Here is a 24,070-nt window from a genome sequence, read left to right as displayed (position 1 = left end):
AGCGTAAGTATCTTACATCGTCGTATCTTAGGCTGCATATTTACGCTGGCCGCTAGGTGGCGCTTCCATGGTGTTGACAGTATCACAGCCCCAATACCCTCATTATATAACTGCCATCTCCTTATTATCCCCACGGGGACGCACTTGTTGGCTTGTCCCCTATATTCATACATCATTATTATTTAATGCAGTCACGCAGTGATTTACCGTTGGGGACCCCAACAAGTGCGGACATCTAAGCGTCCGGACTGTCTTTGTTATTTTTGTTTTATGTTAGTCTATGTCCTTACAGGTTATTTGTCTGCATGTACATAGCAAACTTTGGTTGTTTGCTGGTGCAACACTGCCTGGCATTTAGTAGCCCGTTCTTTGTGATTGGCTATTGGTAGCTCTCTTGCTGGCATTTTATTGATGTAGGGATTTTCTAAACCTATTATTAAAGTTTATATTTTTTCCATAAATATTAGTATAGTCCTTTACTGCCTTAGCAGCTTATTTTATCTTCAGGGTTTCTCTGCATCTTGGAATCTCACTGTATGATAGCTATTTTTGTATGCATGTTTTGGCTACGGCAGTAACCCCATATAGGTGGAGTGACTACTCATAGGATACCTAGATCTATGCAGCAGCAACCCTATCGGGATGTGGTCAATTTTTTGTTGATTTATATCTGTGTTATGGCAGAAGCTAGCTGCCATAGCCCAGGTATCCTCTTCTTCAGCAGGCGGTCTGGTTTCCGATAATGATGGGCCATTTTTTTTTTCGCAGTTAAGTGTAAATATGAGATCTGAGATCTTTTTTACCCCAGATCTCATATTTAACCACTTCAGCCACCGACCATTTTGTTGCTAAAGTACCAGGCCCAATTTTGCGATTCGGCTCTGAAACTAATATAGCACAGCCCATGCTCCATTTGCTTTTTCCCTGGCCAGGGAAAGTGACAGCTGAAACTAGAAATGACAAAATCCAAGTATCTTCTGGATTCATGCTAGATAGGAGAGATAGTAAACAGAGGTTCACTTATCTCTCATCCCTCTACCTGTCCTGCAGTTCTCAAGCCCACAGATAGGCAGCTGAGCCCAGAAAACATAGCAGGTGGGGGAGGCGTCTTTCAGGGCATGCAGCCATTCCAGAGGCCCTTGGAAGAAATTGCGTAGCTGTACAGCCACCAGCGCACTTCCATCTGAAAACCGACAGTTGGCTTGTAAAATTTTGCATGCATTCCCAGCTGCTATAGCACTTAGAAGTGTAAATGTAAAGCCCTCCCACTGCTGACATAAATCATGGCGAAAAAAGTATTGCAGAGATGTAATGCATATTTTTTCTCTGAAATGCACTTCAAGTAAGAAATTCCCCCCTTTATTTCCTTTTCTAAGGGAATCAAGTCCAACATTGCCAACTCGTTATTTGCTGCCTTGTTTAATTGAACAGAGTTCCACTGTCAACTGCTGCATGGTTTCTCGTCATTCAAAATAAAACTGTTTTGATTACCCAACCTCCAACTCTGCACCCCTTGGGTACACAGTAACGCATGTCTCAATGAGATTCATTATTTTAGCATTGTAACAAGCTGGGAGTTTTCAAGTTCTCCAACTAGTTAATTTGACACAAAAACTAAAGTAAGATTGACTTCTTACAAATCCCAGGATATGTTGCTTACATGGAGTGATCAGAATCAGCCATTTACTGTATTAACAAGTTGAGAGCTTCAATTATTCATTAAACATATAGCTAGAATGCACAATTATGCCTCTAAAGTATCTGTAAAAAAAAACTCTGTATAGTTATTATTCTTCACGCTGTTTTCAGGGTCATACATATTTTAGAATTTAAAAACATAGGATTAATATACATTGCTAAGACGTTGACAATGCTCTTTTAAAAAAAAAACAGCTTACATTTTGCGACAACAGCTTTTTTACAAAAACTGCATTTATATTTAAAAGTTCAGTCAGACTGTCTGTGATAATGCACTGCAACAAACTTTCCCATTAATGTACTGATATTTTTCACCAATCGTTAACTTCTGTTAGTTTGTTTATTAGAATTAGTATGGTTACAAATATTCACAGTTGTAGGAACCCTGCCTTAATCTTTAGTATCCTTAGTGCAAATTTAGTTGGCATCTGGGTGGTATTGTTTCTGTATGCGTTGGTTTTACCGCAGGCTCAGGATATTGTTTGCATCTTGTTGTTGTTTGGGAGTCTCCCTGGTAGATATTGTTCAGTTGTGAATATGCACCGTATGTCTCTCTGACAGATCACTAGGTTTATTGCCTTTGGTGCACACTTAGAGAAGGGTTCTTGCTGGAAATCTGTATCTCCTAGGCGTGCTGCTTAGGAAGAGCCTTTACTGAAAATGGGTTTAAGCCAGGCTCTAGGGAATGTATGCTGACTTGCTGGAGGGTAAATTCAGAAAAAGTGAAAGATGACTGCCTATATCTTGGAAGAGGCTTCCCTGCTGAACAGTATCAGAGAGCTGGATACATACTGTGATGGATAGACATGGCAGGAAGTTCTGGCAGCTGGTCCTAAGAGGTACATGTGTTATGTTGTTGTGTTCATTAGTCTACTAGTAAAAAATGCTGGTGTTGGCTTAAAGGCCCATAGCATGATTTGACTGTTGCTGGAAGAGACGTCCCGCAACGTCCTGTGCCCAAACGATCTCTCCTGAATTTATTGTAGTGTAATAAACTCTCATTAACATACTAAAGTGACTAGTGCCCCATTCTTTTCACCCCACGGATGCGAAGGATTCCCCCCTGATGTTTGAAATGCTAGTCTACTGAGACTCCTATGAGGTCCTGCTCATCCGGCACAGGTGTAAGATTTTTTTGGATACCATTTTTTATCTAGACATCTTCCCAAAATGTGTTGCGATGGATTTCACCAAAACAACTAGCTAGTTGAGTAAATGTGCCATTAAAAACAATAACTAGGGACATAGAATAATACTTCTATTGATAAATATGTATTTCTGTATTTGAAACAAAACACCATGAATTCAGATGACATGTCAGCTGATTCCATGCCATTCTTTGATAATTTCAGTCATCTAAGCCAAATGAAGTAACATTGAAGAAAACATTACTTTATCACCACACTTCCTAGAATTATGTCTGATTATGATATACAAAATGAGAATATAATTTATTACATTATTTTGAAATTCACTAGGCACTAGATGATTATAAAATGATATGTTTATTCACACATTGGCCTATATGAATGCAACATATACAAATCTATTGGTTTTGCATACATTTTGTATTTGTGAGGTTTTTTTTTGTTTCATATGTATTTGTGAGTTTACTGATTTTTAAAACAAATGTTTAACCACTTGCCTCCTGGGCAATTAAACCCCCTTCCTGCCCATGCCAATTTTCAGCTTTCAGCGCTGTCGCACTTTGAATGACAATTGCACGGTCATGCAACACTGTACCCAAATTACAGTTTTATCATTTTTTTCACACAAATAGAGCTTTCTTTTGGTGGTATTTAATCACTTGCTGTTTTGTTTGCAAAAAAAAAGAAAAAAAAAAGTTATAACATAGTTTGTTATAAAATGTTGAAAACTAGTCATTTTCTCCTTCATTGATGTGCGCTGATGCTGCTCCACTGATGGGCACTTATTGGACACTGATGAGGTGGCACCAATGGGCACTGAGAGGTGGCACTGATGGGTGGCACTGATAGGTGGCACTGAAGTGCGCTGATAGGTGGCACTGATAGGTAGCACTAATGGACACCAATGGATGGCACTGATGGACACTGGTTGGCACTGGTAGGTGACACTGATAGGCAGCACTGAGCGGTATAATAGTAAGAATAATATATTAATAATAAATGAATACAAATATTATTCTGCATTGCTCCTTCTTATACCATGTGACCCCTTACTTAACCATGTTCCTCCTTCTATATAAATAAACAAACAGTAAAAAATATTTCCAGTGTAAAAATAGATAAATAGTAGATGATATCAAAAAATTATTTCTGCGAAATTATGTCACACATGCAAAGAAACATACAGTGTTCGAATAGCCATGCAGTGGAAAACAAATGAATTACTATCTAATAATGAATATAGCTTGTGCAAAAAACAAAACAAAAAAAACATGAGAAATCTTACATCACAAAGTCCACATTAATAAACAAGCCCCAAATAACAGTCTTCTTCATATGCGTTCTCACCTATTAGGATGGACCTCAATCTTAATAAACGGTCAAAACCAGGATTAGATTCAACCTCCTCAGGACTCTCCCTCAGCAGCCAGGTCCTTACTCTTCCAGTTTCTCACCAATGATATAGGTATAGTATAACTCATAGGGGGGATATAAAGAGACCTCATTGTGCGCTCACTGTATATATTTTTTTTAGTGAAGCAATAAAATAAAAACTCACAATTTAGAAAAAAAAACAGCCTCATAGTGTATCTCCAATCACTATTGTTGCCAAGCAGCAATCTCTGTATGTCCTGCAGTAATTCTGCCCAGCGTGATGACATCACAAGCCACACCTACCTAACTTGTTATGTTGAGAATGGACTTTTGCAAAGGTAGGAGGGGTCACCGTCAAGCCGATACCTAGAATCACTCCAGCCGGTCTACCATTCCCTCAAATACATCTAGTTAGCACATTGATTGTAATGGGACTACAACCTATTGACAACAACAATCAACTACCTTTCTAAAACTTAAACATCAATTTATATATTTTTGATGCACATACATAAAAATTATAATGTATGCAACTTTCTAAAATTATATTTAGAATTATTAAAAAATGATAATAAAACTATTAAAACATAATAAAATATCCATACAAAAATATTTTTACTTTCATATTATTTGATTATGGAAATTAGCAGAGCTTCGCCTCATTCACTGAATGGATGGATAATTCCCTTGCAAAGTGAATCTAGAGCTAAGTCATCCCTATTGTAATCCGTCAGCACTACTGTGTTTAAGAAGCAATAAAATCAAATTCATGAAGAAGCAAAATTATTAAAGCTCATCTTTTTTTAAGTATGTTACTGCATTTATGTTTTACAAATGGCAACAGACTTTATATAATTACAGAAATTGAAGTTGATTAATAATCAGAAATGTAATCAGTGAATGTCAGCTTTTAAGTCCTATAGTGTGGAATTTTAGATTCTGATGCTAGCACATTTTAAGCAGGCTTATTAAGCTGGATGTGTTATTTCCACATAAATCAGCACATTATAATGGTAACCTTTGCCATTTCTAATCAGAATCCCTAAGACAGGAGGACATGTTTAGCCATAGCATGAAAGAAATCATGGAAAAGGTTAAAGTAGGATTATAAAATGAATATGCAAAAATTAGCAAAATATTTCCAGACTGAGACTGACAATCTAATATTTAGCGCAACAGATAATGGGATTGCTGAAAACAATCAAATATGTAAATACTTTATACCTGAATGTGGCCCTATTCCACTCAATCTCAGAAATCTCTCTATTTGACCTTTAATGTGTTGGGAGACCTTATCGACCTTTAGGGAAGTTTTGGGAATGAAAAGAGCTGGGCCCAACAAGTCTTCTACTGGAAATGTTTTGCATATAGCATTAGCATCCTTTATCTCTGGATCTACTGAACATTTTTTTTTTAAATGCTGAGTTTGATTGAATAGCATTATACAAATCCTATTTTGAATTTGGGTGGGTCTTTTTTTTTTACATTTAGAAGTAAAGAATGTACACCATAGACACTGTATAAACATCAGAGAATATTTGTTCAACATCAGAGAAGACTTGAAATTATTGTTTGACTGAGAAATAAAATGTACGTTTTAGAAATAAATTGATTCCTATTAAAATATGTACTATTTATGTTTTGGGATTCTGGTAAGTCCTGTACATATAGACTGATTACTAAAGGATTGGAGAATGCTTACACAATAAAATATGTGAAGATTCACCTCAGTGATCCAGTGATATGAAAAGAAAATCTATGCTTTGCTTTACCTTCTGTACTTGCTTTGCATTTTGATATGTAAGACTGGATATTTTATTTATCTCACTTTAAACTGACTAAATAAAGAATTCAGAAAAGAAAAAGGAATAGATGTTCACACATTTTATTGTGTGAATATTTTCAAATCATTTAGTAAATCATCCTAATGGAGTACTGTTGAAATAGGAAAAAAAATGTAAGGGGCACATTTTAATTAATATAAAATCTTTAATTTACAAATTGTTATTTAACCTCCCTAGGGAAATTCTCGTGTGTGGCTCAGGAGGAGAATTTACATTACTAAAAGCGGTAACCCCGAGCCACACTCGGGATTGCATCGCAGGATCCAGGCCAAGTTACTTACCTTTTCCCCAGGATCCTGTGATGTCCTCCCACTGTAACGGCGGGCTGTGTACTCTGCTCGATCTATCACAGTGCCGGGCTTAATTTCCTTCGAACACCTAATGCATACAGTACACTGTAATCTTACAGATTACATTACTGTATCAAATTATTTCATCTCCCTTTCGTTCCTAGTGCTTTGACCAGTGCCCTGCATGCAGTTTTATATTATATATACTGTTCTTTCTTACTGGAAACTTGAGATTGTCCATAGCAACCAAAAAGTGTCCCTTTACGTCAAAAGCGGTTTTAGACCAGCTAGAAAACAGTGATAATGAATTAGAATTACTTGCAGAATTGAGCAATAGTGACTTGTGGGGAAATTCATCATCAAACACTGACAGTAATGACAGCTACAATTCTGCAACTGAGCAAATTTCTGTGTTTTTGATTTAATTACATTATTGAATACATTTTATTATTATTATTTGTTATAATTATTTATAGTTATTTATATTATAATTTATGATTTTATACCCAGGATGTCTACTAGACTCTTATTTGAACCCATTTAAGTTTGTTATTCTTAAGAATTACAGGCCTTCAATATAAAATGCCAAATTTCCATGCAGTTTTGAGCATCAAAAATCTGACATAATCATACCGTCAGGGAGGTTAAAACAGTATACACTCATAAAATTGCTTTTGCAGAGAATTCAGTTTTTTTCTAAAGGGAGTACAAAACAGAAGCCTTTACTGTCTCTCTAATTAAATCTTTACTTGGTCCTGTCAGAACAGAGCAGGTATAGTAGGGTTGTAATTTATCTTATTCATTAAGCTTTGTGTAATTTGAGGTTTAGCTATTCAGATCAGTAAACAGTTTTTTTGGTAAAGCTTTTAATGTGTATTTCCACCGTTACAGCCAGGGATAGCACTTATTTTATATTTGTTACATGTTTTCATACACATAGCATAGCTTAAAAAAATCTTAAATTTTGCTTGTTTTTTTTCTGAAAACTCCAAAACTGAGGTTTTTCTCTGTTGTATGGAGGGGGCTGGGGAGTTAAGGTGGAAATCCTAGGAAAAATAAGTTCTAAACACAGAAAATAATCTGCGATAAGTGTCATGATCTAAAATCACTGATTAATGATTAATAAATGCCTGCACTCACTGTATTGCACATCCCAATACTAAACCATAACAATCAAAAAAAGTTTTGCTCTGTGAATATACTTAAAAAAACGTGTATTCAAATAATCAAAATCATGTAGTGCTCATACACTGATAAGAATAAAGTGATACTGTATAAGTGCAAAACAAAATGTACACATTTAAAGATTTGGCATTTTGAATGAACATTATTTGAGTTTTTTATGCTTTGCACAGAATAATTGTCACTTTAATTGAAAATATTCCATCTGTAAACCTTACTTGGCACTTTGTTGAAAAATATAATTTATGAATACACATGTTTGCAGCTTTATATGTATATATGGAGGCATTTTTTTGTTGCACTTATATTACTTTATTCTCATCAGTGTATGAGCATTACATGATTTTAATTAGTTGAATACATGTTTTTTTGAGTATATTCACAGTGCAACACATTTTTTGGATTGTTAAAGAAAAATTCTCCATTTGGCCTCATACTAAATAAATTAAAAACTAGTTTTTGTTTTTGGGATCCTAAAATGAACCTTTACTTACTCACTCACTTCATGCTGCTAGACCAGTCCCTGCAGCCTCTTCTCCCCTATGCTCAAGTGGTTTCACGTCCCCTCACATCATCAAATACATTGCAGAGCCCATAGCCCTGCAATTGACAGGAGGGTGTCGAACAGTCCACCATCACTGGGTAGGGGAGAACTGGAGAGCATGGACTGATGGAAGAGTGGAGGATAAGTAAAGTAAAAACAGCTGTTTCTAGTGCCCTAGACCTGAACAAGCACGTACCCTTGCAGTGCAAGGGCAGTCCCACTGCAAGGAAGAATGTTTCACTTTTTTTGGTGATCGGTTGTAATATTTACCATAGGTGACCCTGTCTGTACCATGCTGGTAGCTATCATTATCACAAGTAAACTATATTTGAACACTACCTGTCCTAACAAAGGGTTAAAGATCTAGATGCTGGGATTCTGCATTATATGCTTATGAGAGGGTAATTGGTAAATAAATAAAATGCACACAAAAATGCTTTTTTTAAGCAATTTTAGAAAATCAAAGAAGGCTACAGATTGAAATGGAAAATCAAATACTTTTATTTCAAAATGATACAGTGGCTTGTGTGCTGTTCACATTTATCATATTTTTATTTTGCAAAACAGTCATGTTTTTTACTGTTGTGGGTCAAGGTCTGTGACTTGAAAAGTAAAAGTGTATTATTACAAAAATATCTTTAAATTCTCATTGCACATGCTGTGCAGTCTAGCATTTCAAGTTTATTTGACCAGTTAAGCACCAGGTATATCCTGATTTTTTTTCCTGCTGGGTTCACATGTGTAGCTGCCTGCTGTCAGTTTGACAGCTCAGGTCCTGATTTGTGTGTTAGAGCTTTTATTGCTTGCTATTTTAGTGCTGAGCAGCAGAAACATATTTGTCTTGTGTTAAATGTAAGCAAACACCAATACAATGTAGCTAGTTGCAGCACTTTGAACAACCAATTACAGTATATTGTTTTTTTTTTTTTACTTAAGGAGACACTGCCACTTTGTCCATTCAAGCACAATGACACCAACACCTATACTCCAGCGCAATGTTAATTTTGGCAAAATGCCTAGCAGCCAATTGTTAGACCCAAATACAGTCACATGATGGAGGGATGTTGTCACCATTACCTCTAGACTCTGACAATGGTTATTTTTGTGGCAGCTTCAAAAGAGAAACGAGCAACTACAAAAAGATAAAGCGCAGTACACCCTGTAGGGAACTGCCACTATAATCATAGCTTAGTTATTTGCATACATAGTCTGTTCCCCTTAGAATTTAGGTGTTCCATTTCCCCCAATCACCTCAATAAAAGATACTGCTGCGACTGCTCCACTGTGGTTTAACATACAGTTTAACTCCTGATCCTCTAGCTACAAGTTATCGCACTACAATCCAGCTCCCACACAGGTGGTCTGCATTATCCAAACCTCATTATGGGTTTCCCCAGTACATTCAGTCTAGGTAATATTTTCTCTGCACACTTCATATTCACTCCATCTGGTCAGTACTGTTAGCTGGCTGCATGGACTTAACAGGAATTACACCACTGCTTCTATAATGACATAAAGAATACAACCTCCACCTTGGGCTTCTAATATTAAAACTTTTAGCAAAAAAAAAGCGATACTAAAAAGTGGGCAAAGTGCTGCACACCCCCAAATTGTTGCAGAAGAGAAAGGAAATTTACCCCGGGGGGCTTTGTATTGCAGCAAAAAATAGATAAATAGATATTATTTAGTTAATACAAAAGTTTTAATGTAGTTTTATATGTCTCACAAGGAAACGTATCTGATGTATTTTTTAACCAAAACACAGTCAAGTAATGGCAATAAAAACATGTACATACAAGATAAACACTATGTTGATTAGGCCGTAGGGGCAAACCTGCAAAAGCATGGCATAATGTTATAACAATGGTACACATAATGAACATGATACATATTAGAAAACTCTAATGCGTTTCGACCTTGTAGAGGGCGGTCATCTTCAGGGGGTAGGAAGGAGATGCTCTAGAATGAAATACATTGTATATGTGAGATTGTTAAAAAACAAGCAAAAACACTCTCAACAGAGAAACATCTACCATATTGACAATATTGTGAATAATGAATATATTTACCCTTTAACGGCTAAAAGAAAGGGTAAAAGCACTTTCCCATGTGCTGCGACTGTGGACCGACTGGGAACCATGTGATTGCCGCCAAAACACAGCACGACCCCCGTGGAGGCGGGGGAGCTGAGATGGAAAAAGCTTGGCTGAGTGGGCAGACCAAAAAAGGGCTCCGAGCCTGGGGGGGCCGCACTGATACCCCACGCGTGGAGGGGCGAGGGGGGATCCGGAGGGAGAGACCCAAAAGACCAAAATGGTGGACATCAAAGACTGGAACTGAAAAGGGGGGCACCCCAAGCTGTAGAAGTAATAATATAAAGTAAAAAATAGTATGCAAAAATAGTTGGAGAAATGTAGTACTAATATAATGATAGACTAAAATATATGGGAAAAATAATTGAAGCCATAATTAAATGTCATAGCAAACAGTAAAAATTTGCAATGGAAAATATAATTAATAAAGAAACCCAGTAGAGTATCGAGATAGGTGAATGTGGGGTGCAGAGAAGAATGTAAGTGAAGAGATGGTGCATGTGAAATGTGACTGTGATGAGTGAAATGAAGTGTGGAAAAGTGTGAGTGTGGTTGACTGAGACAAAAGTGTAAGGAGAAAATGGAATGAAAAAAATTTGCAAAAATGCATGATGAAAAAAGTGGGGACTAGAATGTATTGGAGTGTGAATGGTAAAAAAAAAAGAGATAGTGTGAGGGTCAAGAAATGGGATACCTGCTGGGCTATTAAGTAAAGAAATAACAGGTTGTCCTGAAGGAATCCATTAGAGGGAAGGTCCAAGATAAGTAATTAAATAAATTAAGTAAAAATTATGTATACAAGGAAACAGAGCTCTAGTAAGAGGCCCTAAAGTGTCAGGCATTACTTACTTTCATCTAGATACCAGTAGGGATCTGTTCCTTGTGGTGGCTGTCTGGGATCTGCAAAGAATCCCAAAGAGTCCATCTAGTAGTATAAGTATCATGCTATAATTGGGCACACCTGATAGGTAACAAGTCAGATGGCCAACACAGGTCCTCCTATGAGCTCCCCCCCCCCCGAAAAAAAAACCCCAGCAAACTCACTCCAACGCTGGGGGAACATAGGGCTGTCAGAAGATGGCCACTGTGGAGCACATGGGGGACATAGGGGAGGACCCCAAACTGACCCCTCCACCTGCCGTGAGGCACGGATGAAAATGAGGTCCCCATAGCACGCCAAACGCCGTTTGATACCCTTTTAAAAAAAAATGGTACAGGAGGTACATTTTCTCTTAAAGGGGGGCCTTTTAGTTCCTGATGATATTGATAATTTTTTATTTATTTTTACAGTAAGAGAGAACACACTCTACATTTTTCTTACCCTTACTCTCATTTCTCTTATCTTCCAATAGGTGTTTCCTTTAACAATGTAACTTAGAATTAAAGGCCTTTTCCACTAAAGGCCTTTTCCAAACTTTAGTTGTTTTCCAAAAAGGTCTGTTTAAGACCTTCAGATTGTGTATATAGACTTCTTTTTTAGAGCAATTCATTCTATACTTTAAGACCCCTTTCAAAGTGAGACGTTTTTCAGCAGCTTTTTGGCTAAAAATAGCCCCTGATAAACGCCTTAAAAACACCTCCCCTGCAGTCCCAGTGTGAAAGCCTGAGTGCTTTCACACTGGGATGCTGCGCTGGCAGGATGCTAAAAAAAGTAATTGTTAGAGCGGTGAAGATGCGCTGTATACACCGCTCCTTCACCGCTCCTGCCCATTGAAATAAATGGGCACCGCTGCCGATGCGCCTGCAAAGCACTTCAGCAGCTGCGCTACACAATGACATTTAACCTTTTCTTCGGCCACAATCCGGGGATAAATGTGGCCTGCTAGCGCCCGAAAACGCCTTTAAAAATTATGGTAAAGCACCGCTAAAACTAGCAGTGTTTTACCGTCAACACCCACCCCAGTGTGAAAGGGGTCTTAGTATTAACCATTATGGAAATCTTCAATCCATAACTGCTTGCTGTAGGTAGTGGTAAATTCTAAGTTATTATTATTAACAGATCTATAAACTTCTGCTAACCTTCATCAGTACCTCCCCACGCAAACAAGCAATCTTTAATTTAAAGTCTGACCCTGTGTTGTTAATAATGTGGGTGTATCCAAGTGAATTACATTTTTTAGCAAAACAAAAAGTAGGAACAAAGTGGAGGGTTGGTGATCTAGTAGTTTATTCAGACCAAAAAATTATGGAATTATCATTTAAGAACATTAATCCCAAAAGGCCCGAATGTTGATTTTATTTGAAGTGTGTTTTATAGCGTTTAATTGTTTTGAGTTTTTTTTATACTGTGATATTTATTGTTGGAACTATGGGTTTTTTTGTTTTTTGTTTTTATGTTTAGCATTGAGTTCTCCTTAAATTGTGAACATGATGCCTGAAAAAAAAATATGAAAAATATATTTTTAAAATTAGTGACTTTTTACCATAAACGACTGCCAACCATTCTGTTCTTACTGCGTTATCAAGGAATCATGCTCATATCACTAAAAAGCCCCATAATATATTTGTCTTTCTTTTTCTTAAGCTGGCTATATATGAAGCAAAAGAAAATCACTCAATTTGATTCCTAATTCCTCCTGTGGAGCTATTGTGTTTTCCTGGCGGGGAGAGCCAGGAAAACACAATAGCTCCTCGGTAGGAATTACGAATTGAATCAAGGCTGGTTGTACCCAAGTTGATCGATACAATCAACCTGCACATACATGGTTCGAATCTTGCACGGTCCCTGCTGTATTGGCTGAGATTCGAACTGTGTATGGCCATCTTTGCAATTGTATGGGAAATGTGGTTTTGTTTAGTTGGTCTTTCATCTCTACCTGCAATCTAATTATCTGATTTGTTTTTCACTTTTTAGTGTAAATTAGAATATCAAGCCTGCATCTTGGGTAAACAAATAACAGTGAAATGTGAGGGACACTGTCCATGTTCTTCAAGCAAATCAAGAAGTGTAAATAAAAATAAAAAAAGAGGTAAGATAATATGTTTTAGTAATTGTAATAAAATGGACTGTTGCCAAAAATATTAACTACTGTTAAATAGTACAAAGCAATGACCATGTACAGTATTTGATATACATCGGCTGTATTCAACTCAAGGTCCACAGACCATATATAGACCTCCTGGCAGAGACTGCTAAGACTGTTCACTAAACAATTGGAGGGAGTTGAGATGATAAAATAATAAAATATAAAAACACTATCGATAAGTTCACTCCTGAAGAAGTTACGAGAAGTGACGAATACGCGTAAGAGTATTACATAGAGTCTACCAAGAGGTACCGGAGGTGACGTTGGCGAACGCCCTGTTTTTATATGCCTGCTTTTATCACAACAATGTGAGTACCTAGTGTATTATTTTGTTTGAATAAACCCAATTTTAAAACGATACTGCACTATTGGCACTTTCATCTCCCTGGGTGCGAGTCACTGTCACGGTTTGGACGTGACTACCGAGAGGGATCTATTTTTTTCCAATTACAGTCCATTTTGATGACACCTTATGTGGATAAGACCAGAAAAGTGTACCTGGGTTTTTATGCTGTTACCTTACAGCAGTAAGGTAAGGGGACATCCTCACTTACTCTGAAGAAAACACAGGAAATCAACCCCTTTTGTCACGTCACTTTGGCATCTACACCAGCACTTTTATTTTGGATTTTGCCTGCTGCTATGTTTATACTTATCTGCTGCATGGACATTTAACCTAGTTTATTACAGTCACTGGTGTGCTTCGCACGCTGTACACTTTATTGTGTATCAGTACGTTTGTTATTATTTATTTCACTATATGACACCAGCACTGTCACTCTGTATTTCACATTTCTTCAGCTAGCTTTGGCTGCATTGTAGCACGTTTATTTTGATGATATTTATTTGTATGGTATACCAGTATCATTTTTTATTATTGCTACTCATGATTAGTAGCCAGACTCTATTTTCCATTTTTTTCCATATATAAGGATTGGCTACACTTCCTCTGCACGTTATCCCACTCCCTATTCACAGTGCAGCACTACCCCTTTATTCTTCATTTGTTCCTGGTTTGATACACTATTTAGTGCAGCAGCTGTACCCCTTCCTTTTCCCTTCCCCCCACTCTTGTGGTAAGCGCGGTAATACCCACCCCATCATCACTATCGATAAGTTCACTGTTTACAATCTCTGAACTCATTTGCTCCTAATCTTACTGTTAGAAATTAAGAGAAATAAAAGCATATGTTGATTCTGATTTTGAGCATTGATTGCAACTACTGGGCTATTCTATTTCTTCTTAAGAGCATCAACCAGTATCTTAGGCGCTCCGGGGTTGGGGCAATCACATTACTGTGAATGATTACCGCCAGGGGTCCAGTCCTGGGGAAAAAAGTGTGGGAACTCCCACCCAAGATCCACTCCTCCACCAAAAAAAAAAAAATTATACGCTCATATGCATAATTACTAAACCGCATGTTTTTTTTTTCCCCGATTTAACTGTACCTTAGTAATCCTTTATGTTACTGGCCACTTTCTGTATATGGATTCATCGGGTAGCGTGCGGGTATTCCGTCACTTCCTCGATGCCGCAATGTCTCCTGGGAGCTTTTGTCATTGTTCCCAGGAGACATTGCGGAGGGCTGCCGCCAGTTATAGCGGAATTTAGAAAGAAGCAAGTTCTTTCTAAATCCCGCGATAACTCGCGGAAGACCTCCGCAATGTCTCCTGGGAACAATGACAAAAGCTCCCAGGAGACATTGCGGCATCTAGGAAGTGATGCAATACCCACACACTACCCGATGAATCCATATACATGAAGGGGACAGAAACATAAAGGATTACTAAGGTTTGCCTGCCCCTGACAGTGACTCGAGCTGGTCATCGCCACATAGTGAAGGATTGGCTCGGGCGGCTCGGCTGCTCTTGGCTGCTCTAGTCCTGCAAAGGGAACTGAGTTCCTGCTGTGAAAAAAGTGCAGGAACTCCGTTCCCACACGTTCCCGCAGGACTTGAGCCCTGATTACCGCATTGAAACTTTTGGTAGGTAGTTCTTCAATGAAAGAAGTGAACGATGCTTTGCACTAAAAGAGATAACATTACAATTTTGTGGACTGTTTTACTGACTTGGTAGTTTTTTTTCTTACATGCTGGTAGATTAACCACTTGCTTACATGGGACTTAAACCCCCCTTCTGCCCAGATCAATTTTCAGCTTTCAGCACTCTCACTATTTACTTGACAATTGTGCGGTCATACAACACTGTACCCAAATGAATTTTTTTTATAATTGTTATCCCACAAAAAGAGCTTTCGTTTGGTGGTATTTGATCACCTTTTTGTAAAAAAATAAATAAAAAAGACAGTTTTTGATGGGCACCGATAGGCTGCACTGATGGGTTCTGATGGGCTGCACTGGTGGGCACTGATAGGCGGCACTGGTGGGCACCGTTAAGGCGGCACAGGTGGGCCCTGATAGGCAGCAATGGTGGGCACTGAGAGGCAGCTTTGGTGGGCACTGAGAGGTGACACTGAGAGGTGGCACTGATGGGTGGCACTGAAGGGCATTGATAGGTGGCACTGGTGAGCACTGAGAATTGGCACTAATAGGTGGCATTTATAGGTGGAACTGATAGGTGGCAGTGATGGGCAATGATAGGTGGCAGTGATGGACACTGATCAGCACTGGTAGGTGAGACTGATATGCAGCACTGCTAGGTGGCACTGATGAGGCACTGACTGGCACCACAGGTGGGCATTGATAGGTGGCAGTGGTGGGCACTGATAGGCGGTACTGATTGGCACTGACAGGTGGCACTGGTGGTCACTGTGGGCACTGGCAGGTGGCATTGGTATGCACTAATGAGGCTGATGCGCCTCTTCCACTGGGGACCAATGTCTCCTATGCAGGAGCCGGTGATTGGCTTTTTTTTATCCTCACACTGTCAGTGCGAGGAGAAAAAAAACGATTCCTGAGCATTGTTTACATCACGCGATCAGCTGTCATTGGCCGAAAGCTGATCATGTGGTAAGGGGCCGGGACCGGTGATCACAGCGCTCGCCGTGCGTGCCCTGAAGGGGGCGCGTGCAAAGGGAAGGACATTTATTGACATCCTTCCGGCAATTGGGGTCCGCGCTGTAGCCGTCATTTGGCTATAGCGCGGGCCTCTAGTGGTTAATGCAGGGCTTTTACAGACACTACATGTCCGGACTGTCAAGTTTGCTTATAAGTATTAAAGATGAACTCTAAGCGGATATTAAGGATACAAATTAGTTTTTACTTGTATATCTTGTCTCTCTTGGTTCTACTTTAAACTGATTGCAACTTCCTCCTCCTTTGAAAAGATGTATATAACTGTAAACCATATATGTTGTGCTCAGCTTTACCTGTCTGTTCAGATGTCAGTTTACTTTGCTAAAGTAATCTATCAGTCCAGTATAGAGTAGATAGTATTTTTCAGTAAATGGTCAGTAATCATTGTTTGGATAATAGCAGTGGATGAAACTGTATAGCTATAATTAAAGTGTATTATGTCTAATGATGCGCTTCCTGTGTGGGCAGCTTGGCAATATTTGAGAAAAAAACAAAATTTGGTGCAGATGAACTTAAAGTAGACATATATTTTGAAAATATCTTGACCATCTTTGATTTTTTTTTTTTTTAACATCTTGATAGTAAATGACACTCATCGAGTATTTTCATTTTTCAGCATGACAAGCAGCACCCTGTACAACAGTACACTCTACTGCCTTATACTGCTTATCCTAGAATAAATAAAACTCCCTGCTGTGATAATGTAAATAATTCACCAATATTGATTAAACTTTCAACTCAGGTGGAAAAATATACAAATGAAAAAAAAATAGTTTTGCAGCTACTGTCAAACTTGAAAAATAAAAAGATATATCGACTATTCCCTGGTGGGTTTTCATGAATTTATTTGAAGCCGTGGCCCAGGCACAATAAAAAGATGATCCATTTGTTATTTTCTTTCTTTAGGCGCAAACTGCAGATAGATTACTTTCAGAGTGAAGAACTGCTGATGTCATCATGACACAGCAATCAATCTCTGTTTCACAAATCTATCAAGCACTATAGAATGGTGATGCAGTTGTAGGACTTAATACACTCATTGTTGAGTCACTGGCATGGAGCTAAGAAGAAGCACACGGCTAATAGAGTATGACAGATCCTTTGAGTTAAAAGCAATCGAGCTGATAATCAACACATCCAGTTAGTTCAAATAATGTCCATGCTTTGTTATTAACAAGTGCATTTATGACTAGATACATTTTCCTCTAACATTCTACGTTGTGCAGATTTTTCTTAGAATTTTGCCTCTATGTTTGAGATCACAATGTTCTCTTAAAACTTTAGAGTGACACTAAACAATATCCTTATTCTCCAAAAATAATCCAGACACATTCAGTATTTAATGGCTCTGAAATCTATGTTTAATTAAATTGTTTCATTCTTTGTATTCTACCTCTTTGTAACACCCTCTGATCTCCTAAATTAAGCTCTTATTTCCCCCTTCACTTCAATTTGTTTTCAAATAGTTACAAACATAGTTACATAGGGCCAGATTCAGGTACATTGGCGTAGCTTTGTGCCGGCGTAGCGCACCTCATATGCGCTACGCCGACGTAACATTGAGAGGCAAGCTGAGTATTCACAAAGCACTCACTCCCATATTTGCGCCGGCGTAACGTAAATGGGCCGGCGTAAGCCCGCCTAATTCAAAGTAGGCAGGTAGTGGGCGTGATGTATTGAAATTAACCATGACCCCATGTAAATGAATGGCCGATCGAACGGCGCATGCGCGCACATGCTCAGAATCACGTTGCATATACTCCCTAAGATACAAGGGCTCAATGCGTACGACATGAACGTAACCTACGCCCAGCCCCATTCACGTACGACTTACGTAAACGACATAAAATATGACGCTGTTCCCGCGCCCATACCTTAACATGACATACCCCTGCTTTATGAGGGGTAAACTTACGCCGGACGTACACCTTGCGTAAACGGCGTAGCTTACTGCGACGGGTGCAAGTACGTTTGTGAATCGGCGTATCTAGGTCATTTACATATTCGACACGTAAATCAACGGAAGCAATGGAGCCAGAATTCAGGCGTATCTGGTTTCAAGAATATGGCGCATAGATACGACGGTGCATCTTAGAACTTACGTGGCATATCAACAGCGTAAGTTCTCTCTGAATCTGGTCCATAGTTGGTAAGGTTGAAAAAAAAAAAAAGACAACAGTCCATCCAATTCAACCTGTGTGTGTTCATGTCAAAAAACATTTCCCATATCCCTGTAAACTGTGTTCGTGAAGATAGCCATGTAAGAGGCTTTTGAAACGATCTATACTTCCAGTTGACACCACCAGTTGTGGAACGGAGTTCCACACCCATACAGCTCTGACAGTGAAAAACCCCCTACCCTTTTTAAGTTTAACCACTTGCTTACTGGGCACATATACCCCCCTCCTGCCCAGGTGAAATTTCAGCTTCCGGCACTGCGTCGTTTTAACTGACAATTGCGCGGTTGTGCGACATGGCTCCCAAACAAAATTGACGTCCTTTTTTCCCTACAAGTAGAGCTTTCTTTTGGTGGTATTTGATCACCTCTGCGGTTTTTATTTTTTGCGCTATAAACAAAAAAGAACGACAATTTTGAAAAAAAATACAATATTTTTTACTTGTTGCTGTAATAAATATCCCAATTTAAAAAAAAAAAAAAAAAACATTTTTTTCAGTCTAGGCCGATACGTATTCTTTCTACATATTTTTGGTAAAAAAAAAAAAAACGCAATAAGCGACTATTTTTTATTATTATTTTTTTAAATAATAATGGCGGGGATCTGCCATTTTTATTGGGACTGCGACATTATGGCGGACACATCGGACACTTTTGACACATTTTTGGCACCATTCACATTTATACTGCGATCAGTGCTATAAATATGCACTAGTTACTGTATAAATGTGACTGGCATTGAAGGAGTTAACACTAGGGGGTGAGGAAGGGGTTAAATGTGTACCCTGCTTAGTGTTCTAACTGTGGGGGAAGGGGGGTGACTGGGGGAGGTGACCGATCTGTGTCCCTATGTACAAGAGACACAGATCGGTCTCCTCTCTCCCTGACAGCACGCTGTCTCTGCGAGAGCCAGCAATGAGAAATGATCTCATATGTTTACATATGAGATCATCTCTCATTGGCCGCACAGATAGCCTACCAAACGGCCACTTCGATTGGCCGTTCACGGCGATCTGTGATTGGCTGTGTCCAAGGAACGAGGAAAGGGGCGGACGTCAATTGACGTCCTGTTGGATTTTCAGGTCCGTGCTGTAGCCTTCATTTCGGCTATAGCGCGGGCCTCAAGTGGTTAAACTGCTTTTCCAACAATTTCATTAAGTCCCTTACACTCCCTGGGACTGAATAGTGTATTCTCCATGCTAGAATCAGGAGGTTAGGTGGTAAATCTGGAGGAGCTGCAAATTCCCATTTTCTCCTGATTTTGCCCTCTGAAAATATGGTTGATCTGGTTAGCTAGTTGAGTTAGCCCATTAAATGTAACCCGGAATTCCAACTCAAGCTAGTTCATTCTTTAATTGTTTCAAGAGGCTGAGGTGGAACTGTTGCTTGAGGGCAACATCATTCATTTGAGCAAACACACTCTGAAAGTCAGAAATGTACTCTTCCATAAGTTGCAGCCCTGATGAAGGTTACCTAGAGCAGACTCTGCAGTGACAACTCAAGGGTCATTGTAAAGTTTGGTCAGTGCCTCAAACTGGGAGGAGATGCTGTCAAAAATGTCAGTTTCAAAATTCAGTTCTCCTTTCTAGAAGTTGTACCTTGGACATAGGTGAGGCAGATTAAACTGAGGCAGAAGGAACAACAGGACTGGCAACAGATGCAGATGAACTGAACAAAGAATTGGATGTGGTTCCCTAACTAAAATAATTCTCAATAGAAGTCTTGAGTTCAGAAATCTGTTTTAAGAATTAATCAAATAGGGAACTGCCTCTAGTAGCTAGGTGCATGGCTGTGTCTTACTGTTATGATGCCCCCTGGCAAATGGCACAGGTTTACCTGAAGTGTGTGGGGTTTAGTCATAGTTGGTCTTCACTAGAGCACCTCAGAGGGATGATGGCCCTAAGACCCTTGTGGCCACCAGTCTTTTGCTGAAAACTGGGAACAGGTCATGGCCGTCAGGATGGTTCCACCAATGGGAGGCTGGGACGAGAGAGCTATGCCCATACTGTTCACAAGGCAAGGGTGCAGGACAATAGTTAGATATGGGCAAAGGTCTTGGCAGGCTGCATGACAAGAATAGTCCAGGCAGGGGTCTTGGTGAGCATCAAGCAGGAGAGTGGTCAGGTCAATATAGTTCATCAATGAACAGGCAACTGGCTCTTCAGTTCTCAGGAAGCTGGCAATAAGACACAAATACACTTCTGGTCAGAGGACACGACCAGTGCTATTAGCACATGCAGACTGATGTGGGCTCTGGAAATTCTGGAAGACCTGATGGTAGTGGAGGTCCTAGGAATACTGTAAATCCTGGAAGACTGACTGGGATTATGTGATTACTGTAACACCAGGTATTATTTTAATAAAATTTGTTTAAAAAAAGTTTTGAAATACCATTATTATAGAAAGTTTGTATGAGAATTTAATGATTTGGGTTTCATCTACTATAATGTTAAATGTTTTTGTAGCATTTTGTGTTGCATACTAGGATTTTTAAAGGATAGGTTCCCATTTTATAACATGTTACAATCACATTTAGGGTGTAACATGTTACTGTTGCACCTTCCACTGGGCCCCCTCTGAGTCAGAGTATCTTCTCTCTGTGCCTGCTGTCTTAATTTGAAAAAGTAAAGGCTCTGCCCACCCAGCCACATCATTCATTCACAGAGCGTGTAACTGCCTGTTTGTATAAGGCACTAGCAGATAGCTTACACTGACAGTCTGCAGGAGTCCTGCATTGCATCTGTGATCTGCTGATCATGTGTGCAATGCTTTGCAGGCTCACATAAGTGCATCCATGGGAAGACCCCCCAGTATCTATGCGAAAAAATAAAAGCTTACAACCCCAATCGCGTTCTGCGATCCACCAACCAAAATCTGCTCCAGATACCCAAAGCCAAATACAAGTCCAAAGGAGAGCGAAGATTTGCGCTCCAAGGCCCCAGACTATGGAATGCTTTACCAACCAGCATTCGGTTGGAGGAGAATCACTTGGCCTTTAGAAGAAAGATCAAAACTCATCTCTTTTGATATCAAAGGAGACAGGAACAACGAGCGCCCAGAGGCGATTTAATTCGCATGTGCTGCGCTATATAAGTTCTTCACTCACTCACTCACTCACTCATTAAAACAATAATAATAAATGCACATTTTTTTACTTGCAAAAAGATGTAAATGTTTTTTATTTTTATTTTTTAAAGGTGAACTTGTCTTTTAAGTAAGATTTAATTTTTTTTCTAAACATAAATTCCTATGGAATATGACAGTGATGGGATGTTTACCACTGCTGATGTGTGTTAGGAATAAACCTGAACAGTGGGAGATCAAATCACCATATATTATTCAGACTTTTCACAGTGTAGCAGTAAAATGGCTCAGAAAGCATAAAGAGCTACCTCAAACGCAGTGGATATAAAAAGTCTATACACCCCTGTTAAAATGTCATGTTTCTGTGATGTAAAACAAATGAGACAATGATGGATTATTTCAGAACCTTTACAACCTTTAATTTGACCTAGAATCTATACAACTAAATTGAAAAATAATTATTTTAGGGGGGAAGTAAAAATAAAAAAGTGGTTGCATAAGTGTGCACACCCTCTTATAACTTGTGATGCAGCTGTGTTCAAAATTAAGCAATCACATTTAAACTCATGTTAAATAGGAGTTAGTACACACCTGCCATCATTTAAAGTGCCTCTGATTAACCCCAAATAAAGTTCAGCTGTTCTAGTACGTCTTTCCTGACATTTTCTTAGTCGCATCCTACAGCAAAAGCCATGGTCCACATAGAGCTTCCAAAGCATCAGAGGGATCTCATTGTTAAAAATGTATCAATCAGAAGAAGTGTACAAAAGAATTACCAAGGCATTAGATATACTATGATGACAGTCATCATCAAGTGGAGAAAATATGGCACAACAGTGACATTACCAAGAACTGGATGTCTCTCCAAAATTGATAAAACTATGAGAAGAAAACTGGTCAGGGAGCTGCCAAAAGTCATGCAGCAACATTAAAGGAGCTGCAGAAATATCTGGCAAGTACTGGCTGTGTGGTACATATGACAACTATCTCCCACATTCTTCATATGTCTGGGCTATGGGCAGGGCCGTTTGAAGGAATTTGGGGGCCCCAAGCAAATTGGACATGGAGGCCCCCCCAACCCTCCCCGCACGCAAAGCCTACAAGAACCACAGCATAGATACTAAGCGGTCACAAATATGTCATCTGCCTGCTCTTCTCTGGACCCATGTGAAAAGGGCTTAAGGCTTCATTCACATGTGCAGCTGGGGGATGGTAAAACCAGGCCCTTGAGCCTGCTAGTCTGTCCGCTCAGAGCTGTACCAATGCCATGGCAAAAATTAAATAGCATGTCACATTAGGTGGGTGTTACCAACCAATGCAAGTCTAAGGGGGAGTGCCGCAACTGCCCCACAACTGAATGCAATGCATGTGATTGCAGCACACTAGTGCGGCATTTACGGGGTTAAATCAAGCAGTGAGAAAGTGACATAACACCTCGTCACCTGCCAAATGCACTATGAAGAATGATTCAAAGTGGATTGCTTTTCATGGGATACTGCACATGCGAATGAGCCCCTAGAGGGGAATTTCCCTCACTTTATGAGTTCCTTTCACTTCCTGTTGCATCCTTGTGACAGGAAGTAAATGGAAATGTTCCCAACAGTACACAGACTAAGGATGAGCTCTGGCGTGTTCGCATAGAACACGCGCAGAGCCCGCTAGGAAGTGTGCACGGTGCTGCGCTAATAACAGCCAGGAAGACATTTCACGATCCCTGCAGCCGAGCATCGGGACAATATCTCCCTGGCTGTGATTAGCACAGCGTCGTGCACACTTCCTGGCGGGCTCTGCACGTGTTATATGCGAACACGCCAGAGTTCATCCTTAACACAGACATAGCCTGTCTATAGCCAATTGTACTTGCGCTCTGCACATGTGCCTATCAGCCCCATAACATAACCAGCACTGTGTCCTAATTGTTCTGCCATAGAGACAGAGACCAGCGCTGTCAATTACAGGGGTAGGACCGAAACCCTGATTGTTCAGCCATTGGTGAAAAGTGGGAGAATTCTCCCATCCACTTGGAGGGAACTGGATCATATATATATTTTTACTGGTGTACTGATTTAAAAAAAAAAAAAAAAAAATCAAACAACAAGTATTTGCTGCATAAAAGTTCTAAATGGAACAACAAGGGGGGGTGATAGATAGAGGAGGGAAGGAGATAGGGACAGTTCACTGAACAAAGTGTAAATGTGTAAATGCAGAGTGTAAAGTACAGTTCACTGAACAAAGTGTAAATGCAGAGCTCACTCATTGGATGGACGAGGCTGGAAGCTGGTGGCTCAGACATCATACACACAGCTTGGAATGTGTAGCAGTCAGGTCTCTGCAGTTCTTCATATCTCCCGCGCACATCTCCCCCTCTCTCTCCTGCACACAGCTGTACATCGTGATAGGTGAGACAGGAGGAGGAGCTGTGGTGTCTCATGTTCGATGCTGGGAGGGGGGAGTGAACTCGCTGGGCTGTGTGAGAGGATTGTCAGAGACACTCACTCCACTCAGCTGCAGCCACCAGCCCGTAATGTGCAGACTGATTCTCCTGTCCTACGGATGGCAGAATCAGTCTGTTCTCT

At 39.6% G+C, this 24,070-nt stretch overlaps 1 protein-coding gene across 3 annotated transcripts in view; it reads left to right on the top strand.

Moving 5' to 3' along the window:
• Positions 1–24,070, top strand: part of SPOCK3 (SPARC (osteonectin), cwcv and kazal like domains proteoglycan 3) — a 462,415-nt gene that overhangs the window by 348,013 nt on the left and 90,332 nt on the right. For all 3 annotated transcript variants that reach the window (XM_040332877.1, XM_040332884.1, XM_040332892.1), the window contains one exon: positions 13,028–13,142. In XM_040332877.1, coding sequence (XP_040188811.1) covers positions 13,028–13,142 — 115 coding nt within the window. The remainder of the gene's footprint in view (positions 1–13,027; positions 13,143–24,070) is intronic.

The sequence above is a fragment of the Rana temporaria genome, chromosome 1 (assembly GCF_905171775.1).
Source record: "Rana temporaria chromosome 1, aRanTem1.1, whole genome shotgun sequence".
NCBI classification, from domain to species: Eukaryota; Metazoa; Chordata; class Amphibia; order Anura; family Ranidae; genus Rana; species Rana temporaria.
Note: the sequence above shows the minus strand (reverse complement) of the source record. Positions and strands in the feature narration are given on the sequence as shown.